Below are 18764 nucleotides of genomic sequence, written 5' to 3' on the forward strand. Positions count from 1 at the left end.
AACCTGGACAGGCCAGGGCTGCACCACCAGGCCTTCCTTACCTGTCAGCCCCTGCAGCCCTGTGCCAAATGCATGTCATCTGGTCCTAATCTCTCAGGGCCCTCTGTGGTTCTGGGGCATGATGCAAACTGGCCCTCTGCTGGAGCTGCTGCCATGGGCAGTGGGCCGAGGTGGGCCAGGTGACATTGCCACCGCCAGCTTCCCCCGGGGCCAGGTAGACTTGGTTCTTGATGGCCCACCACCCTGATGGGCCTTTCCTGCTGCCAGGGGTCCCCACTTGACCTTTTTATATCCCACTTCTACCCCAAACCTAGAAAAGACCACAGACACCAATGCTGCTGCAGCCTGCTCCAGCTGTGTGCTATGGAGGAGGCAGCATCTGGCATTAGCTTTGCATGTAGATCTGGCGAGAGGGGGTCAGGCAGCAGGACCCAGGTTGGGTGGTAGTTACATCTCCTGGTGAATCTTAGGTCCCACCAAGTAGGCCCCATCCAGTTGCAACCTTCCAGTCACCACTGGCCCATCACCATCAGCTACTGACTGACCTCTCGTACCAGCGGCTACTCAAGGTGAAGCTGTGGGTGATCAGTCTCAACAAGGACATCATCCCTGGCAACTGGCAGGTCTTCCCTGAGCAGACACACTGGGAGCAAGGCCTCCTGGTTCTATTCAGCAAATGCAGGCTGGGATGCCTGTGTGCACCTGGCTCCTGGAGAAAACATTGCTGAGTGAGCAACTGCTGTTCGAGGGCACTAGGCTGTGGGCATGGTGCTCAGATGCCCAGAGCCAGATGCTCACTGCTCAAAGGCCCTTTGCAGTTTGGCTCCACCATTCTGCTGGGCCCCCTTGACTTCCTGGAAGTTCACCTTGGCAGAATTCAGGTGTGCTTTGCACATCCTCCTACCCTGATCAGGTCAGCACCCTAGCCTTCCTACTGCTTTTATGAAGGCTCTTGCCCTTTTCTCAGATCCTCACCCAAAGGCTGCCAGGGTCTGTGACTCAATTGGACCCACTGAACAAGGCTGGAAAAGCAGAGCCTGACTCTGGAGCCCCTCCTGGCACCAAGTGAGATCAAATGGAGTCACCAGGCTCAAGAAATGAAGCATTTCTTCATCCGTGGGATTGGGGCGGGGGCAGCGCTTTGTCTTCCCACCTTCATACTTCATTGGACTCAGGTTGGTCCACCACAACAGACCCAGGGCTGGGCTCCAGGGCCACTCCTCTCCCAGTGCCCACTGCATGGGGCAGGAGTTGCTCCCAAACACCTGGACAGGCTCGTGTCCTCCTGCATGATCACGGCCACGTCTCTGGCACGCAGTGCTTTTATAATAAACTTTATGTCGAAGTAGGAGGTATATACAGAGAAGTACACAAAAAGGATACAACTGAATTATGACAATACATTTGCATGACCACTTCATAGGTCAAGAACTAGAAGTGCCGCTCTTTCATCTGTGCAGCTGTCGTTCTGTATTCGATGCGTGGGACGGCTGGGCGTTTACCTCGGGTGTGAGAGGTGGACACAGCCCACAACTTACCCCCAACATAAACCTGTTTCCTGGTATGCTTTTGCCTACCCATGAAGACAGCAATCTAGACTATCCCGGAAGCTTTCAAGAGGGAGTAGAACTGAGCAGAGGTCAGTCTTGGGTGCCGCCCCGGGCCTTGTTTGGCTCTTTGGGACCTACTCGCAGGACAGAAAAGTCTGGCAGCTGGAGGCTAAGGGAGCGACCGTGCAAGACTACAACTCCCATCATGCTCCGGTGCAGCGACGCCTGCGCACAGTACGCCGGTTGCCCATGCGGCCCTAGGGCTGGGAGCGCCGCGCCGCTCTCCGCTGCGGGGGCCATGGCGGAACCTTCCCAGGCCTCGACCCCGGCCCCGGCCTCGCAGCCCCGGCCCCTTCAGTCCCCAGCCCCCGCCCCAACTCCGACTCCTGCCCCCAGTCCGGCTTCCGCCCCAACTCCGACTCCCACTCCGGCACCAGCCCCGGCCCCAGCTGCAACCCCGGCCGGGAGCGCCGGGACTGGGGGGCCTGGGGTAGGAAGTGGGGGGACCGGAAGCGGGGGGGATCCGGCTCGACCCGGCCTGAGCCAGCAGCAGCGCGCCAGCCAGAGGAAGGCGCAAGTCCGAGGACTGCCGCGCGCCAAGAAGCTCGAGAAGCTCGGGGTCTTCTCGGCTTGCAAGGTGGGGGCGGGGTCTGGGGCAAAGGGGGCGGGGCTTGGGGCATCCTAGGGCCCGGTTGGGAACGGGAGCAAAACGGATTGGGGAGCGCTTTTTTGCCCCCCGAGTATAAGGGTCATTGACTGAACTTTCTGCCTTCAGGCCAATGAAACCTGCAAGTGTAATGGCTGGAAAAACCCCAAACCCCCCACTGCACCCCGCATGGACCTACAGCAACCAGCTGCCAACCTGAGCGAGCTGTGCCGCAGCTGTGAGCACCCTTTAGGTGAGGTAACTAGTGCACTGGGAGACAGGGTGGGAGTGGAGGGCAGGAGCTGGGTCCTGCTCACACAGGTGCCACTGAGCCTCAGCTCTGGAAAACCGAAGTTGCCTCCTAGCAACGGTTGGGTTGAGGGGTGTGTTCCCCAAAGGAGGAGAAAGAAAATCTGCCAGCCCAGAAGATACCCAAGGCCATCCAGGGGCTGACCAGCGGTTAACTGGTTGCTGCCGCACTATTTGGGAGGACTGAGCTTGCGTCTGCCTGGTGCTGAAGAGCATCAGGAAGCCGTGTGATCCCTTCTCCCCAACTCTGCCGCCTGTCCTTCTTCAGCTGACCACGTGTCCCACCTGGAGAACGTGTCAGAGGATGAGATTAACCGGCTGCTGGGGATGGTGGTGGACGTGGAAAACCTGTTCATGTCTGTTCACAAGGAGGAGGACACGGACACCAAGCAGGTCTATTTCTACCTCTTCAAGGTGAGCTTCCTGTGAGGGGGTGGAGGAGGTGAGGATTGTGGGGCTTGCAGCCCTGACCTCAGCACCTTCCTCCTCCAGCTCCTGCGGAAATGCATCCTGCAGATGACCCGGCCTGTAGTGGAGGGGTCTCTCGGCAGCCCCCCATTTGAGAAGCCTAATATTGAGCAGGTGAGATGAGGAAAGTGGTAAGAGAATTGGGAGCCTCTTGAGGGAGTGGGGAGCCTTTTTGCTCCATCTTCCTCAGACTGAGAACAGGAGAAATGCTGTTTGATGAAACCAACGTGGGCCTGGGGTGGGGTGGAGGTGCGCCGAGGCTCTAGTTCCTCTTCCTAGAGATCCTAGGAGTGTGGGGGGGACCATGTCCTGCCCTCAGAAAGCACCTCCCTGGCTGCTCACCCATTTTTGGGTTTGGTACAACTCCTGCCCCTTTCAGGGTGTGCTGAACTTCGTGCAGTACAAGTTTAGTCACCTGGCTCCCCGGGAGCGGCAGACGATGTTCGAGCTCTCAAAGATGTTCCTGCTCTGCCTTAACTACTGGAAGCTTGAGACGCCTGCCCAGTTTCGGCAGAGGTCTCAGGCCGAGGACGTGGCTACCTACAAGGTCAACTACACCAGGTAGGGCCGGCCAGTGACAGCACGGGGCAGGCGTGGAAGCCACCCTGGCTTCAGCAGCTTCCCCTCTCCCCGCCTGTCTGCTCCCCCAGGTGGCTCTGTTACTGCCACGTGCCCCAAAGCTGCGACAGCCTCCCCCGCTACGAGACCACTCATGTCTTTGGGCGAAGCCTCCTCCGCTCCATCTTCACTGTGACCAGGCGGCAGCTGCTGGAGAAGTTCCGGGTGGAGAAGGACAAGCTGGTGCCCGAGAAGAGAACCCTCATCCTCACCCACTTCCCCAAGTAAGGCCCACTCTGGCCCGTCAGGATTGCCCCGAACCCTCCGGTTGTCCTCTTTTGCCCAGGAAGGCTTCCTGGGTTGGCCCCTCCTCTCCCTCCTTGAACCTTCTGGGGCTGGGCGTCTTGCCCGTGGCCCAGACACAAGTTGTAGCATTTCCTGTGCATGTACTAGTCTGGCGGTGGCAGGTACTGGCCCACATGTTTACAATTCCCCACCCACACCCAGTAGCCATTACTGATTGTCTCCGTGGACATGGCCCTGGAATCCTTCCCACCACAGTGCTCCCGGAAACCAGACACCTCTTACGTGGGAGATGAAGTGCTTAGACCCCTGCACTTGTTCTCTGTAATATAATTTTCCTGGGTTTTGTCTTAACTTTCTCTCTCTCTCTCTTTTTTTTATTATTATTTATTTATGCATACAAGAACTAGGGTATAGGCCAGAGGTGCAGGGGGTGAGAGGACTCAATAGAGAGAGTGGGGAACAGAACAGGTGGATCTATTGAAAAACACTGCTGAGGGGAGCAGCAGGGAGCCAGGAGAGGTCTGCTCCCTGGCCGGGGATGGAGCTCGTGCTGCAGGGCCTGGAATAGATTCATAGCGCTTTAGCCCCCTGCGCCACCAAGGAGGGCCTCTTTCTCTCATTTGAAGCCTGGTTCTTGGCCACCCAGTTCAAGAAGCCTTTACTCACTAACTCAGGCCATCCAGTGCCTTCCCATCTCCAGGTAGGAATGAGAGGTGGCATGAGAGGGTAGCTCCTGAGTCCCGTCTTGATGCCAAGGCCTGGGGGGCCTGGTGCCCCGCCGGACACACAGCACCTGGTGGCCCTGCCTGTGCCCACTGTCACTGTGCTAGTTTGTCCAGTTCTCTCTGCCATTAGGGGCTCTAAGGACGGGCTGTGCCTCTCCCTGGGCAGAAAGTGGCGGCCACCTCCACTCGGGCAGCATCTATCACCACCTGCCTCTAGCCCTTTGGTGTCTGGCTGCACCCCGGGAGGGAGGCATCTTGGGGGCATGGGGCGCCTGTGTTTTGCGTCTTGCTGCGGCTGAAAAGAGGGAGGTGCTGAGCAAAGGGGGAACGTGCCCCCCCACAGGTTCCTGTCCATGCTGGAGGAGGAGATCTACGGGGCGAACTCTCCGATCTGGGAGTCGGGCTTCACCATGCCACCCTCAGAGGGGGCCCAACTGGTTCCCCGGCCAGGTATGTGCCACATGGGTGCCTCCCCTGTCCTTCCTTCCCGGCTGACCTCGCTCCCGCATGGAGGAGGGGTTGCACAGGCAGCAGTGGGGAAAGGCCCAGCCGGAAGGGGAGGACCAGCTCTCTGAGGGACCGCAGCACCATCAGTCCCTGCCTCCTGGTTTTCCTGTGTCTCAGCAACAGTCAGCGCTGCAGTTGTCCCCAGCACCCCCATCTTCAGCCCCACCATGGGCGGGGGCAGCAGTAGCTCCTTGAGTCTGGATTCCGGAGGGACCGAGCCTATGCCAGGTGGGTACTTGACCTCTGACCTCATTCACCCCTCCCCCGGCTTCTTCCTATCCTTGGGAGACCCTGTCCACCTCCCCAGTAGGTGAGAAGAGGAAATTGCCTGAGAACCTGACCCTGGAAGATGCCAAGCGACTCCGTGTGATGGGCGACATTCCCATGGAGCTGGTCAACGAGGTCATGCTCACCATCACGGACCCGGCTGCCATGCTGGGGCCCGAGGTGGGCCGCCCGGCTTGCTGACCCGTGGGGGGGGCCGCATCCACTGAGACCTGGCTCACCTCCCCTCCTCTGGCACCCAGACCAGCCTGCTGTCGGCGAACGCAGCCCGGGATGAGACAGCCCGCCTGGAGGAGCGGCGCGGCATCATCGAGTTCCACGTCATCGGCAACTCGCTGACGCCCAAGGCCAACCGGCGGGTGCTGCTCTGGCTTGTGGGGCTGCAGAACGTCTTCTCCCATCAGCTGCCGCGCATGCCCAAGGAGTATATCGCCCGCCTCGTCTTTGACCCGTGCGTCCCCAGGAGCACCCCGACCCTGGGCCCACTCGCAGGGGTTCTCCTCCTTGGCCTCCCCACCCTCCTGCCTCTTCTGCCGCCTCTGAGGACTCTTGCTTCTTGGTTCCCAGCACTGAATGCTGCTCAGGCCTCCAGGGCTGAGGGTCCTTCAAGAGCATTTGGGGTACAAGTCAGAACTCTGTCTCCTTCCCCTCAGGAAGCACAAGACTCTGGCCTTGATCAAGGACGGGCGGGTCATCGGTGGGATCTGCTTCCGCATGTTTCCTACCCAGGGTTTCACAGAGATCGTCTTCTGTGCTGTCACCTCAAATGAGCAGGTCAAGGTGAGCGCGTGCCCCCAGTCCCGGCACCCCCCACTTCTCAGTGTGGACCAGTCAGAGAGGAGGGGACCTTCATGCCCCCGCTTCTTCGGTGGCCTCGCAGTTCCTCACGTCCCCGCTAGGTGGCACTTGGACTTGTATGGCTGAGGGATGAGAACACACCTGTTGCCAAGGGGGCCCAGGAGTCAGCGACACGTTTAAACAGACCTGAGTTTCCTTCATCTCAGAAAGCTCCCATACCACGGGGAGTAGATTTAGCACCCCCGCCGGGTGCTAGTCCTGGTTCTGTCCTTCCAGCACATTCCACCTGCCATCCCCGGGTTCTCCTGTTGACATAACCCAGATCTGAATGGTGCCTCCCGGCCCAGACAGGTGTCAGAGGCAGCGTGTCTCCTCAGGGTTCAGAGGCTGTGACGAGCAGCCCCCTTGCCGTCCCCTTCTGCCCACTTCCGAGCCTGGAGGCCGGCAGCTTTCTGATGGGCTTTGGGCCCTGCCCCGCCTGGCTGGCCGCCTGGCCTTGAGTACGTTTCCTACATGGCTGAGTTTCAGTTTTTCCTTTTGTGACATGAAGGTAATAGTACCTGCCTCATGAGAACTGGTCTAAGGCACTGTCCCTGGCACCTGACCCACAGTAAGCACCTAAGAGACCAGCAGCCTTCGCTCTTCTCCCCGTACGCCCCCTCCCTCCTGCCTGCCCTGGACCCCTTGACTCGGCCCATGCGGCAGCCCGCCCCCTCTTCTCACCTGCCTTCTCACCTGCCGGCGCCACGCCCACCTGCTCACCTCCCCCACAGGGCTATGGGACTCACCTGATGAACCACCTGAAGGAGTATCACATCAAACACAACATTCTCTACTTCCTCACCTATGCCGACGAGTACGCCATTGGCTACTTCAAAAAACAGGTGACCCTTGCCGCACCCCACACCTGCCTGCTGGGTGTTGGGGGTCATGCCGGTAACCCCCTGGTGTGGGTCTGCTGTTCCATCTCCCACTGTGGAGAAGTGCCTCATGCCTGCCTTCCTCTCTGCCCGAGTGAAGATCTGGGTCGAGAAGGCAGCAGGAATGCCAGGATCGGGAGGCTCCCGGGGTGAGCTGAGCTGACTGAGTCCACACAACGCAGAGCCCTGTGCTGGGAACCTGCAGAGGGGACGTGTGCCGGGGAGGGCAGGCGCGCCAGAGGCATCGGACGGGCCCACTGACTGGGCCTTGGTGCCGCTCCCTAGGGCTTCTCCAAGGACATCAAGGTGCCCAAGAGCCGATACCTGGGCTACATTAAGGACTATGAGGGCGCGACGCTGATGGAGTGCGAACTGAACCCTCGGATCCCCTACACGGAGCTGTCCCATATCATCAAGAAGCAGAAGGAGGTTGTGTGTGCGGTGTCTTGCGCACCTTGTCAGGGGCTTTTTGCGACGTGCGCGGGGCTGAGCACGTGTGGGCGTCAGCGCGGGGTGGCCGGGGTCTCGGTTCTTGCGCTGCCTCTTGGAGCTGGGTGGGGAGGTGCCTGGACTCAGTGGCTGGGGGTCAGGCTTGTTCCTGGGCTGGAGTTGACCCCCCAGGCCCTCCCCTCAGATCATCAAGAAGCTGATTGAGCGCAAGCAGGCTCAGATCCGAAAGGTCTACCCTGGGCTCAGCTGCTTCAAGGAGGGTGTGAGGCAGATCCCTGTGGAGAGCGTCCCCGGCATTCGTGAGCAGGGGTCTTGGGGGAGGTGCGCCCTGCTTGGGGTGTGGACAGGCATTCTTAGTCATGTTCTCCTTACTGCCCGCTTTGCAGGAGAGACAGGCTGGAAGCCTCTGGGGAAGGAGAAGGGGTGAGTGTTGAATGGAGGGAGGGGGAGCTGGGGAGGCACGGGGCCCAGGACCCTCAGCCTTGACATCTTTCACCCCAGGAAGGAGCTGAAGGACCCTGACCAGCTCTATACAACCCTCAAAAACCTGCTGGCCCAGATCAAGGTGAGGAGACCAGGTTCCCTTCGGGGGTCCCTGATCGGTAGCTATGGCTGCAGGTCCCAGTCGGGCGGGTGGCAAGTGGCAGGCCTGAGCCGGGCTCGGGGCACGGGGGCCCGACCCGAAGGCGCTTCTCCTCTCCAGTCGCACCCCAGTGCCTGGCCCTTCATGGAGCCTGTGAAGAAGTCAGAGGCCCCGGACTACTACGAGGTCATCCGCTTCCCCATCGGTGAGGATGCTCCGCCCCCGCCTTCCTGCTGCCCCTGGGGCGGGGGACCCCGCCGCCCCGTGTCCCACCACGGGCAGCCAGGGCTGTCCCCGCCCTGACGGCCCCCTCTGCCGCCCCAGACCTGAAGACCATGACGGAGCGGCTGCGGAGCCGCTACTACGTCACCCGGAAGCTCTTCGTGGCCGACCTGCAGCGGGTCATCGCCAACTGCCGCGAGTACAACCCCCCCGACAGCGAGTACTGCCGCTGCGCCAGCGCCCTGGAGAAGTTCTTCTACTTCAAGCTCAAGGAGGGGGGGCTCATCGACAAGTAGGGGTGGCTTTGGACCTCAGCCTCCACGCGGAATGGCCTCCGCCTCGGCCTCCCCAGGGCTCTGTGACCCTCTCTGACCCCTGGCGCCCCGCCCCCCAGTCTGCAGCTCTGTCCCACCCTTGTGTCTGACCTTGGGGAGCTGTTTCCTGGGTCCTGAGTGCTGGGCCAGAGGGTGAACCCAGAGATGCCCTCACCGCTGGCCCCCACAGCTACGGAGTCCGGGAGCCCGGCCGGCTGGGCAGCTGCTTCCTCAAGGGCAGGGTTGCCTACTGCAGCTTCAGGGGCTGAAAGTGCAGCCCCGAGAGGAGGGGCCGTGCCTCACCCTGCACTGTTCTGTTGGTCTGTCGCCCCAGAGGTGGGGGACACGGGGACCATTTGTTTCCTGGCATTAATCCCTTGGAGGGAACAATAAAGCTCTTTTTTTTTTTCCTCTGTGTGATCCTTTCTTCCTTAGAGCCCCCAACTGGCAGGCACCCCTGCGCCCCACACTTCCCACAAGCTAGACCCCGTGACTTTTCAGGGTTGTGGGGGGGTGCCACCCCACCTCATTCCTGCCTAATCTGGTGCCCGTGTGGGACCTGCCTAGCAACTGGCTGCCCCAGTGGGGGGCTGGGGAAAGGGGAGAGTAACTGGCATTCTAGTAGGACCCAACAGAAGGGGTGTCTTGTGTCAGCGATTCTGGTTTCTGACTGGAGAAGGGGCATTCCTAAGGTCATAATGTACACTGGGCTGGCTCCTCCCCTTGGTTTCAGTTTCCGTTTCCCATCTCAGCCAAGCCCAGCGGCCCGGAGCGGAGCGGCAGGTTCAGCACACAGGGGCTCTGGCGGCGGCAGGCCACCTGCAGCAGGTACAGTAGTTTATGTCACTCCTGTCTTGGCTGCCGCCAGATCAGGGCCCTGGCCAGTGCCTCTGATGCCCTGTCCTTCCTCCAGCGGCAAGGAACCCCCAGCAACGGCAGTTTCTCCAGCTAGCAGGGAGAGGGCAGAGGATGTTAGCTCCGAGGGGGGCTATGGCTGGGAGTGAGGGGGGGCTGAGCCCCCAGCCCTGGGGGGGAGGTGGGGGGGGACCAGGGTCTGAGGCCCCTGCCCTTCCTAGAATGGAGCTGCGACCCTACCAGTGGGAGGTGATCATGCCTGCCCTGGAAGGCAAGAACATCATCATCTGGCTGCCCACGGGCACGGGGAAGACCCGAGCAGCTGCTTACGTGACCAAGAGACACCTGGAGACTGTGCAGGGAGCCAAGGTGGTTGTACTGGTCAACAGGGTGAGTGGCCTCCTCCCTCGCCAGACCTCCGCTCTTGCGGTGCCTCCCAGTGACTGGCCTTGGCCAGGCCACCAGCCGGTCCTCCCTTCCCCTCTGCGGCTCCACCCCGCCCCCACCCCGCCCACTGCTGCCCCTCCGCTCCCAGGTGCACTTGGTGACCCAGCACCGCGAGGAGTTCCGCCGCATGCTGGGCAGCCGCTGGGCCATCACTGCCCTGAGTGGGGACATGGGGCTGCGAGCTGGCTTTGCCTACCTGGCCAGGGCACACGACCTGATCATCTGCACCGCCGAGCTGCTGCACATGGCGCTGGGCAGCCCCCAGGAGGAGGAGCACGTGGAGCTCAGTGGTGAGGCTGTGGGCAGGGTCCGCACAGCTGAGGGCGGCCGCCTGCCCGTCCCGGCACGCTTCTGGTAAAGGTGCTGGGGAATCTGGGGGACCCAGGCACCCTCGCCGCACCCCCGCACGCATTCGAGTAGAAACAGACCTGGCGGCAGTGCAGGATCCCGGGCCAGTGCCTTTCCCAGCTGAGCCTCAGTTTACTACCCCATCCGATGGGCTAGATCATCCCCACCTGGCCCTTTCTCAGGGCCCTGGCTACAAACTGTGATGGGCTGCAGGGACTGCATGAGACAGCAGGAGGGCCGAGGGCTTTGCGTGCAAGTCACAGTCCTCTCCTGTACCCCAGCCTTCTCCCTGCTCGTGGTGGACGAGTGTCACCACACACACAAGGACACTGTCTACAACGTCATCCTGAGCCAGTACCTCGAGCATAAACTCCAGAGGAGGAAGCCCCTGCCCCAGGTGCTGGGCCTCACCGCCTCGCCCGGCACGGGCGGGGCCTCCGTGCTCAGCGGGGCCATCAACCACATCCTGCAGGTCAGCTTGGCGCCTGTGACCCCCCCACACACACACCAGCAGGGACAGCCCAGTTCCCTCCCCCCAGTCTGCCAGACTCCCCGGGCCCTGCCTCAGGCTCTCCTCTCCTGGCAGGGACCCGCCCTGTCCCAAAGCTCCCCACGTTGCCCCCAGGGCCCACACCGTCACCCCAGTGAGCCCTTTTCCGTGGCCACAGCTCTGTGCCAACCTGGACACGTGGCGGATCATGTCCCCCAAGGACAGCCTTCCGCAGCTGCAGGAGTACAGCCACCAGCCCACCAAGCAGTATGACCTCTGCCAGAAGCGCGGCCAGGTATGGGCCAGGGCAGGGAAGGGCTGAAGTGCGAGCCCCTGGGGGTTGCGCCCCGACCTCCTGCTCACGAGCAGGGACTCCAGGTTGCTTCCTCGCGTATCCAGCCTGCACTGCCCTCCCTGCGATACGGTCTGTGCCCACAGCCTGCTTTGTTGCCTCCACCGTGGGCATCTGTCTACGACGGCCAGTGCTTTGCAAACCAAAATGCGCGGTCACTTTGTCCTGAGGCTCTTCCAGCTCCTGTGGACACTGCCTGGTGTCTGCTGTGGCGGGGCTGTTACTAACCTCAGGTCAGAGGTCAAGGACACGTAGGGGTGGAGACAGGGCAGGAGTCAAGTGCAGGCGAGACCTCTGCCTCCAGCCTCTCCTCCGTCACCTTCCTCTGGAGCTCGCTGCGCTCCATGCCACCGTGGCAGGGCAAGGAGGGACGGGGTAGCCGGGCAGAGATCACTGGGCGTGGGGGCACCTGGCCCTCTGGGCGCACATTCAGGGTGTGGTTGGGGGTCCCCTCACTCTCTTCCTCCAGGACCCGTTCGGGGACATGATTAAGAACATCATGGACCAAGTCCATGACCAGCTGGACATGCCTGAGCTGAGTCGGACCTTCGGGACCCAGGCCTATGAGGGGCAGGTGGTGGGACTGAGCCGAGCGGGTGAGAGGGCCGGGCAGGTGGGACGTGGGGGCTTTTCCGGGCAACCAAGTCTGGGCATGAAGGGGCCCCCCCATCTCCCCCTCCTCCCACCAATCCCCCAAAACTTCCAGTACTCCACACACCCTCCCTACCGTCAGCCCCCACCAAACTCCCCCAGATGACCTCAGGGCTAGAGGGGGCCTCTCCGACCCTGTGCCCCTTGGCTGTCCGCAGCGGCCGAGGCCGGCCACCAGGAGCGGCGTGTCTACGCACTTCACCTGCGGCGTTACAACGACGCGCTGCTCATCCACGACACTGTGCGCTCCGCGGACGCCCTGGCGCTGCTCCAGGATTTCTACGACCAGGAGCGTGCCACCAAGGCCCACATCCTGCGTGCTGAGCGCTGGCTGCTGGCGCTGTTCGACGGTGAGAGGCAGCAGGGGAAACCGTCTGCAGGGCCCAGGCACCAAAGCAGGGTGGGGGGGGGCACACAGCTTAGTGGGACCCTGTTTCTCACCGAAAGTCAAGATCATGACAAAAGATGTATGTCCTCATTCTGTGCACCCCAATTTTTTTTAAAGATTTATTTATTTGTGCATACAGAACTGGGGTGCAGGCCAGAGGCTCAGGGGCGGTGAGAGGATTCACCAGAGACAGAGGGGAAGCAGAACAGGCAGATGGACGAAGTACACTGCTGAGGGGAGCAGCGGGCGGGTCAGGAGAGGTCTGCCACGCCATGTGGTCACCTCCAGGGCAGGCGGGGATCGAACTCATGCGGAAGTGGCTTTAGCTTCTCTGTGCTGTGCTTTAACCGCTGTGCCACCAGGGAGGGCCAGTGCACCCCAATTTTATGAACATTTCTATGTCTGAGCATTGAGAAGGTTTGCAGACATACAAATGAAGCTGCCAGCAAAGAGGTACTTTATTTACTTATGCATAAAAAAGCTGGGGTGCAGGCCCTCCCTGGTGGCGCAGCAGGTTAAAGCACAGCACTGAGAATCGAGCCGCTTCCGCATGAGTTCGATCCTCGCCTGCCCCGGAGGTGACCACATGGCGTGGCAGACCTCTCCTGACCCGCCCGCTGCTCCCCTCAGCAGTGTACTTCGTCGATCTGCCTGTTCTGCTCCCCACTCTGTCTCTGGTGAACCCTCTCACCCTCCGCATCTCTGACCTGTACCCCAGTTCTGTACTAATAAATAAATAAATAAATCTTTGAAAAAAAAAAAAGCTGGGGTGCAGGCCAGAGGTGTAGGGGTAAGAGGAGATAGAGTGGGGAGCAGAACAGGTGGATCTACTGAAATACACTGCTGAGGGGAGCAGCAGACGAGACAGGAGGTGCCCTGTGGGTCAGCTCATGGCTCCCTGGGATCAAAAGTGGCTGCCGATAGCGGCATCCTGCTGAGACTTAAACCCTTGCACCACAGAGAAGCCCAGCAAGGAGGTGTTTTGTTTTTTCTTCCAAAGCATTTAGTTGGAACTGTCACTGATGAGACCCTTAAAGTGAGGTTGTCAGAAGATGAGATTCAAAGCTGGAGGCTTCAGCAAAAGTTGGGGAGCAAGACCTGAGGTTAAATCTGTCCTGGGGAGAGGTCAGCATGAGGCAGCTGGGAGAAGAGGGTGCGGGGCGAGGCATGTGGGCAAGGACTCGCCCGGGGCTCCTGCTGTAAGGCCCGCTGCCTTGAGGCTGGCCTGGCGGAGTGTTGAAGTGTGGCGGGGGGCTGTTTGGCAGGAGCGGGTACTCCAGGTCCTCTCCCTTCAGGCCTCTCCCCATGAGCTCACAGCCCCTGTGAGCTCACAGCACACCTCCAGCCCCAGCCCGGCCAGGCCCTCTTCCAGCCCTGAGCCCTGTGCTTTAGCTTTGGGCTTTTTTACAGACCACAAGAACAAACTGACTCAACTGGCAGCTCAGGGTCCAGAGAACCCCAAACTGGAAATGCTGGAACAGATCCTGCAGGAGCAGTTCAGATGCCCTGACAGTCACCGGGGCATCATTTTCACCCGGACACGCCAGAATGCTTTCTCCTTGCTGCTCTGGCTCCAGCAACACCCCAAGCTGCGGAGCATGGACATCAGGGCCAAGCTGCTGATCGGGGCTGGGAACACCAGCCAGAGCACCCACATGACCCAGGTGTGGGCTTCCAGGCCAGGTTCTGAGGCTGAGAGATTGTCAGGGGAGGGAACGGGGTCTTTAGCATGCAGAGGTGGGGGCAGGGATGGGGTATCAGCCAGAGGAGCAGAGAGCTTGGGGACAGAAGTGGGCCCTGAAACCCCCAGTTTGGGGGGCATGGTCTCTAATGTCTCTGAGGAAAGAGGTGAATGATATAGATCATATAGATCCTCAAGATTGGTATCAAAGGCCTGAGGCTCCCTGAGGGAAAAGGGGTCCTGGGGATTCTTAAACTGAAGGAGCAGCAACTGGGGGTTGGGAAAATCCTGAGGATTTTTTTTAAGATTTATTATTTTTTTATGCATACAGAACTGGGGCACAGGGGCAGTGGGAGCGTTCACCAGAGACAGAGCGGGGAGCAGAACAGGCAGATTGACCGAAACACACCGCCTGGAGCAGCAGGCGGGTCAGGAGAGGTCTGCCACGCTACGTGGGTCGATCCCTGGCTGGGGATCAAACTGGTGCTGGAACGGCTGCAGCGACCTTTGCAGTGATGTGCTTTAACCCTTTAACCCGTTGTGCCACCAGGGAGGGCCCAAAATCCTGAGGATTCAGGAGAGGAAGGTGGGGACTCAGGTTTCTGAGGGAGAAGGAGCAAGTCTGAGTGAAAGGCCTGGGAGGCTGCACTGGAGGGAGGGTGGGCAGAACCCACACACCTATCACCTCCTTTCTATATCGGTTCCCCCTCCCCCCACAACAGAAGGACCAGCAAGAGGTGATCCGGGAATTCCGGGAGGGCACCCTGAACCTTCTGGTGGCCACGAGTGTGGCAGAGGAGGGCCTGGACATCCCCGGCTGCAGCGTGGTGGTGCGCTACGGGCTGCTGAGCAACGAAATCTCCATGGTCCAGGTGCCCAGCCCCTCCGTCCACTCTACCCCTGTCCCTGACAGCCCTGAAGGATCCTGGGTGGAACCCCAACCCCTCACGCCCTCCCCCCCCCTATTTCTCTTTCCAGGCCAGGGGCAGGGCACGGGCTGATCAGAGCATTTACTCCTTTGTGGCAAATGAGGGCAGCCGGGAGCTGCAGCGGGAACAGACCAACGAGGCCCTGGAGAAGCTGATGGAGCAGGCAGTGGCCGTGGTGCAGGACATGGACCCAGCCAAATACCAGGCCAAGGTCTGTGGGCAGCCTGCAGACCTGCAGGGCTGGGGGGGTGCTGAGGACACTGCCGGGAAAGCCCACCTGCACCCACGGGCACTCCTGTCCCCCACTCCTCCACCCAGGACCGAATCAGCCCCCCATTGCCCAGGGTCACTGTCCTCCAGCCTTGTCCTGGATGGTTCTGGGTACCCCACTTTCCCAGCATAACGACTAGCGATGTTAATGTTCTATTCAAGGCAACTTTTAAAAACTGGACTTCATTTTATCTTTCTATTAGAGAAATATTATGACACAATTTTGAGGTGCCCAGTACTGAAAATTAACATGTGTATGCACCTCCTTCAGCTTGCCACTAAAAGCAAAGACACAGCTTTGCATGAAAGCCTCCAAAGAGAGAAGAGGGGTTCTGTGAGAATCTCCCCACCCCCACCACTGGGCCAGCACCAATATCATCTTCACACCCAGGGCTGTTTCCAGCAGCTCCCTCTGTCCCCGGGAGCGTCCCTGGGCTCAGGGCCCTTGACTCCAGCCTGCCCCGGCCTGGTGTCCCTCCCGCCAGATCCGGGACCTGCAGCTGGCGGCCCTGGGGAAGCGGGCAGCCCAGGCTGCCGACCGAGAGCGGCGACAGCAGCAGTTCCCCGCGGAGTGCGTGCGGCTCCTCTGTGTCAACTGCATGGAGGCCGTGGGCCACGGGAGCGACCTGCAGAAGGTGGAGCGCGCGCACCACGTCAACGTGAACCCCAACTTCTCGTAAGACCTGTGGAATGTGTGGTCAGGATGCGGGGGTGTGAGGGACTGAGAAGCATCCAGACAGCACTTTGAGAGCTGGGGAGGTTAAAAGGGCTAGTTAGACTGGTTTTTGTCATCACCCCATTTTACAGGTGAGGAAGTAGAGGCTCAAGCGAGGCTGTGACTGGCCCGAGCCTGGCAGCCACTACCTGGTTGAGCAAGAGCGAGGGTTCAGGGCCACGCCAAAGGGCTACAAACTGGTCCCTGGTCCTACCCACTCTGGTCGCCCCTAGGTCATCTCCTTTTCCTCTGCCCTCACAGAGGAGCTGCCTGTCCTCCATCATTCACTCAGTAAGCAATTCTTAGACACCAACCTGTGCCAGGGCACAGTGCCAGGGGTTGCCATGCAGGTGCTCTCACTTGAAGAGAGCATTTCCATCAGGCCTTGAAGGAAGGATTATTGCTCTAGAATGTGAGAAGATGAAGATGGAAAATGAGGCAACAGGAGTAAGTCTTGAGGACCTGAGAGGAAGAAGCCATGAAGGACTAGGTTCTATGAACGTGTGGAGCAGAGGAAGGTCAGGGCAGAAGTTTACACAGTAGGTGGTGAATTTTGAACAAAGGGATGCTAAGGTCAGATTTTGGTGTTTAGATCACTCTCAGGGCAGGGAGATCCACAGGGAAACTTGAAATCACGCCGGTGGGCAGTGCTAGGTTTGAATTTGGGCAGAAGGGAGTGAAACACAGATGGCACGGGCAGAGCGTATTGAATCTCCCAGCCCTGTGCAGGCAGGCCCAAGGGCCAGGAAGAAGTCTCAGCAAGCAGGAGGGTGTGAGACCGGGGGCTAGGGAGAGGTGCAGGGGTCTCTGAGGGCTATGGTCTCTTCCATTCTCTCCAGGATCTACTATAACGTCTCCACGCAGCCCGTGAACATTGGCAGAGACTTCAAGGACTGGCATCCTGGGGGTGCAATTAGCTGTAAGAACTGTGGGGAGGTAAGTGATTGGCCAGAGCCCTCAACGCCAGTCTCTAGCAGTCCTCAGCTGAGGGTGGTGCTCTACCCCATCTCAGGGAGCCCACAATGTAATGGGGGATATAGCTGTCAGTGTGAGGTGGGAGACCCCTCAGACTTTACTTGCATGACAAAGAACCCCAGCCTGAGAAGTGAAGTCCAGACCCAGGCAGAAATCTAGACCTAGTTGTCTCTTTCCACTCCAGGTCTGGGGTCTGCAGATGATCTACAAATCAGTGAAACTTCCAGCACTCAAAGTCCGCAGCATGCTTCTGGACACACCTCGAGGACGAATCCAGGCCAGGCAGTGGTCCCGCGTGCCCTTCTCTGTGCCTGACTTCAACTATGTGCAGTACTGTGCCCAGCAAGTCCCTGGCTTCTTGGACTGACCACGTTGCTGTTGCAGTACCTGGACCAGGCTGCAGGGGGCAGGAGAATCCACCGCAGCCATACTCTCCCCTGAGCCGAGCCTGGGTCCAGGCCCCTCCTGCCTGAGTCATCAGCTGCCAGCAGAGTGCTGACCAGCCACCGGGAGGGAACTGAGACTCCTAGGCTGGGTGGACTTCCACACTGAGGAGGCAGCTGGAAGGCCACAGCTCAACCCAGACCCTTCTCACACTCAGATACTTTGTGTGAGTGGCGGTGGGGTAAAGACTCAACCTCCTGGACTATGTCAGGAATCCCCTCAGCTTTCCTTCCCTGCCAAGACCACTTCTATTTTTTGAGGCTCCTCATAAATTAAAAATAAAACAAAAGGAAAATTGATGTAATTATAGTATTTTTAATTTAATTTTTGGAAGATTTGTTTATTTATGCATACAAGAACTGGGGTACAGGCCAGAGGTGCAAGGGGTGAGAGGATTCACCAGAGACAGAGTGGGGAGCAGAACAGGCAGATCGACAAAGTACACTGCTGAGGGGAGCAGCGGGCAGGTCAGGAGAGGTCTGCTGCTCCATGCAGGTCACTAAACTTCTGCTGCAGTGGCTGTGGACAGCTTCATAATGCTGCGCTTTAACCCCTTGTGCCATCAGGGAGGGCCCCCAAATTATGGTATTTTTAAAATATCCAGCGAGGTACAGCTGACAAAAACTGTTCATATTTATAGTGTAAAGTTTCGTCATTCCCATGGCAATGTCTTCCCAGCCCTCCCTACCCCTCTGCTTTGTAGAGCATTTTTAATACGAAGGCTTGCTTTTTTTGAGCACCCCTCTTTGGGGCTATCATGTAACCTTGTTTGAAGAGATTGTCAAAGCCCTAAATTTGAGTCACCGAGAAGGCAAAGCCTTCCTACCCTCTCTGCCCTATAATGGGCTTCAGCCTATATAACCGTCTCCATCTTTCCCTGACCCCCAGATCTTCTTCCTGTGCTGGGAGAGGCTGAGGTCCAGGAAGTGTGGGGTGCAGCTCCGGTAGACATGGGGGTGGAGGAAGTTATAAAGGCCTGAATTTTTTGTTCTCATTTTAACAAGAAAGAAAAAGGCAAGATCTAGGTTGATTCTTCAGGGAAAGGGCTATTTCTGTAGTCAGAGACCCAGCAGGCAGGAGTCACCTTCAAGGGGGAGGGGGGATAGGGCAGAGATTTGAGGGCAGAATGGCAGTCCTTCCTGCCATCTCACCTCCTTCCTTCCTGCTACATCCTTGGGCCTGCCTCAGGGTAGAGGCAGATCAAGCACTGTGCGGCTCCCAGCATCTTCCTGCCTCAGTGACCTTTCTTCTATGGAGGGTGAGGTTCCAGTTCCAGCCTTAGCCTTCAGTTACCTCTCCTGCCAGCAACGTGCTTTTTAGGGGTCAATAAAATTAGCGAGTAGGGGCAGAGGGAGGCGGGCAGGGACCCAGGGGTGCTAAGCCCTTCGGCCTTGAACGCGGCTAGACTCACGGAGTCCGGAGGCCTGTCATTCCAGGGCTAAACCGTGACAGCTGAGGGGCCTGAGCTGGCACTGGGGATGGAGGTGGGGGGAGCTGTGTGGCAGGGAGAGCAACGATGGGGGGGCAAGTGGGACCTGGGCACCTACCGCTTGGCTCCCTCCACCGCGGCCTAAATCC

The 18764-nt window shown here is 59.4% G+C and overlaps 2 protein-coding genes across 3 annotated transcripts; both read left to right on the plus strand.

Moving 5' to 3' along the window:
* Positions 1–1797: 1797 nt before the first annotated feature.
* Positions 1798–9051, plus strand: KAT2A (K(lysine) acetyltransferase 2A). 2 transcript variants are annotated; one of them, XM_004684175.2, is made up of 18 exons: positions 1798–2187; positions 2326–2449; positions 2774–2919; positions 2998–3087; positions 3353–3534; positions 3624–3815; positions 4906–5012; positions 5187–5297; positions 5380–5516; positions 5597–5805; positions 6008–6134; positions 6926–7036; positions 7358–7501; positions 7707–7821; positions 7909–7945; positions 8024–8087; positions 8226–8310; positions 8430–9051. In XM_004684175.2, the coding sequence occupies exons 1-18, from the start codon at positions 1849–1851 to the stop codon at positions 8621–8623; spliced, it is 2514 nt and encodes an 837-aa protein (XP_004684232.1). In that variant the 5' UTR covers positions 1798–1848; the 3' UTR covers positions 8624–9051. The 2 variants fall into 2 exon arrangements, with proteins under 2 accessions (XP_004684232.1, XP_012582073.1); XM_012726619.1 differs by having other exon boundaries at positions 1841–2187; positions 5377–5516.
* Positions 9052–9400: 349 nt separating this feature from the next.
* Positions 9401–17368, plus strand: DHX58 (DEXH (Asp-Glu-X-His) box polypeptide 58). Its single transcript, XM_012726700.1, has 13 exons — positions 9401–9469; positions 9718–9886; positions 10032–10233; positions 10573–10763; positions 10960–11076; positions 11603–11729; positions 11943–12134; positions 13583–13836; positions 14576–14725; positions 14832–14993; positions 15538–15728; positions 16607–16703; positions 16927–17368. The coding sequence occupies exons 2-13, from the start codon at positions 9719–9721 to the stop codon at positions 17107–17109; spliced, it is 2034 nt and encodes a 677-aa protein (XP_012582154.1). The 5' UTR covers positions 9401–9469; position 9718; the 3' UTR covers positions 17110–17368.
* Positions 17369–18764: the final 1396 nt, after the last annotated feature.

Source organism: Condylura cristata, unplaced genomic scaffold, assembly GCF_000260355.1.
Source record: "Condylura cristata isolate star-nosed mole 26May11 unplaced genomic scaffold, ConCri1.0 scaffold00017, whole genome shotgun sequence".
NCBI classification, from domain to species: domain Eukaryota; kingdom Metazoa; phylum Chordata; class Mammalia; order Eulipotyphla; family Talpidae; genus Condylura; species Condylura cristata.

Excerpts from the sequence above, each read along its gene's own strand:
- KAT2A (XM_012726619.1), top strand. The coding sequence starts at position 1,849 with ATGGCGGAACCTTCCCAGGCCTCGACCCCGGCCCCGGCCTCGCAGCCC. Across the intron at positions 7,946-8,023 it reads CCTCTGGGGAAGGAGAAGGG|GAAGGAGCTGAAGGACCCTG; the intron begins GTGAGTGTTGAA and ends CTTTCACCCCAG. Across the intron at positions 8,311-8,429 it reads GGTCATCCGCTTCCCCATCG|ACCTGAAGACCATGACGGAG; the intron begins GTGAGGATGCTC and ends CTGCCGCCCCAG.
- DHX58 (XM_012726700.1), top strand. The coding sequence starts at position 9,719 with ATGGAGCTGCGACCCTACCAGTGGGAGGTGATCATGCCTGCCCTGGAA. Across the intron at positions 11,077-11,602 it reads TCTGCCAGAAGCGCGGCCAG|GACCCGTTCGGGGACATGAT; the intron begins GTATGGGCCAGG and ends CTCTTCCTCCAG. Across the intron at positions 14,994-15,537 it reads CAGCCAAATACCAGGCCAAG|ATCCGGGACCTGCAGCTGGC; the intron begins GTCTGTGGGCAG and ends CCCTCCCGCCAG.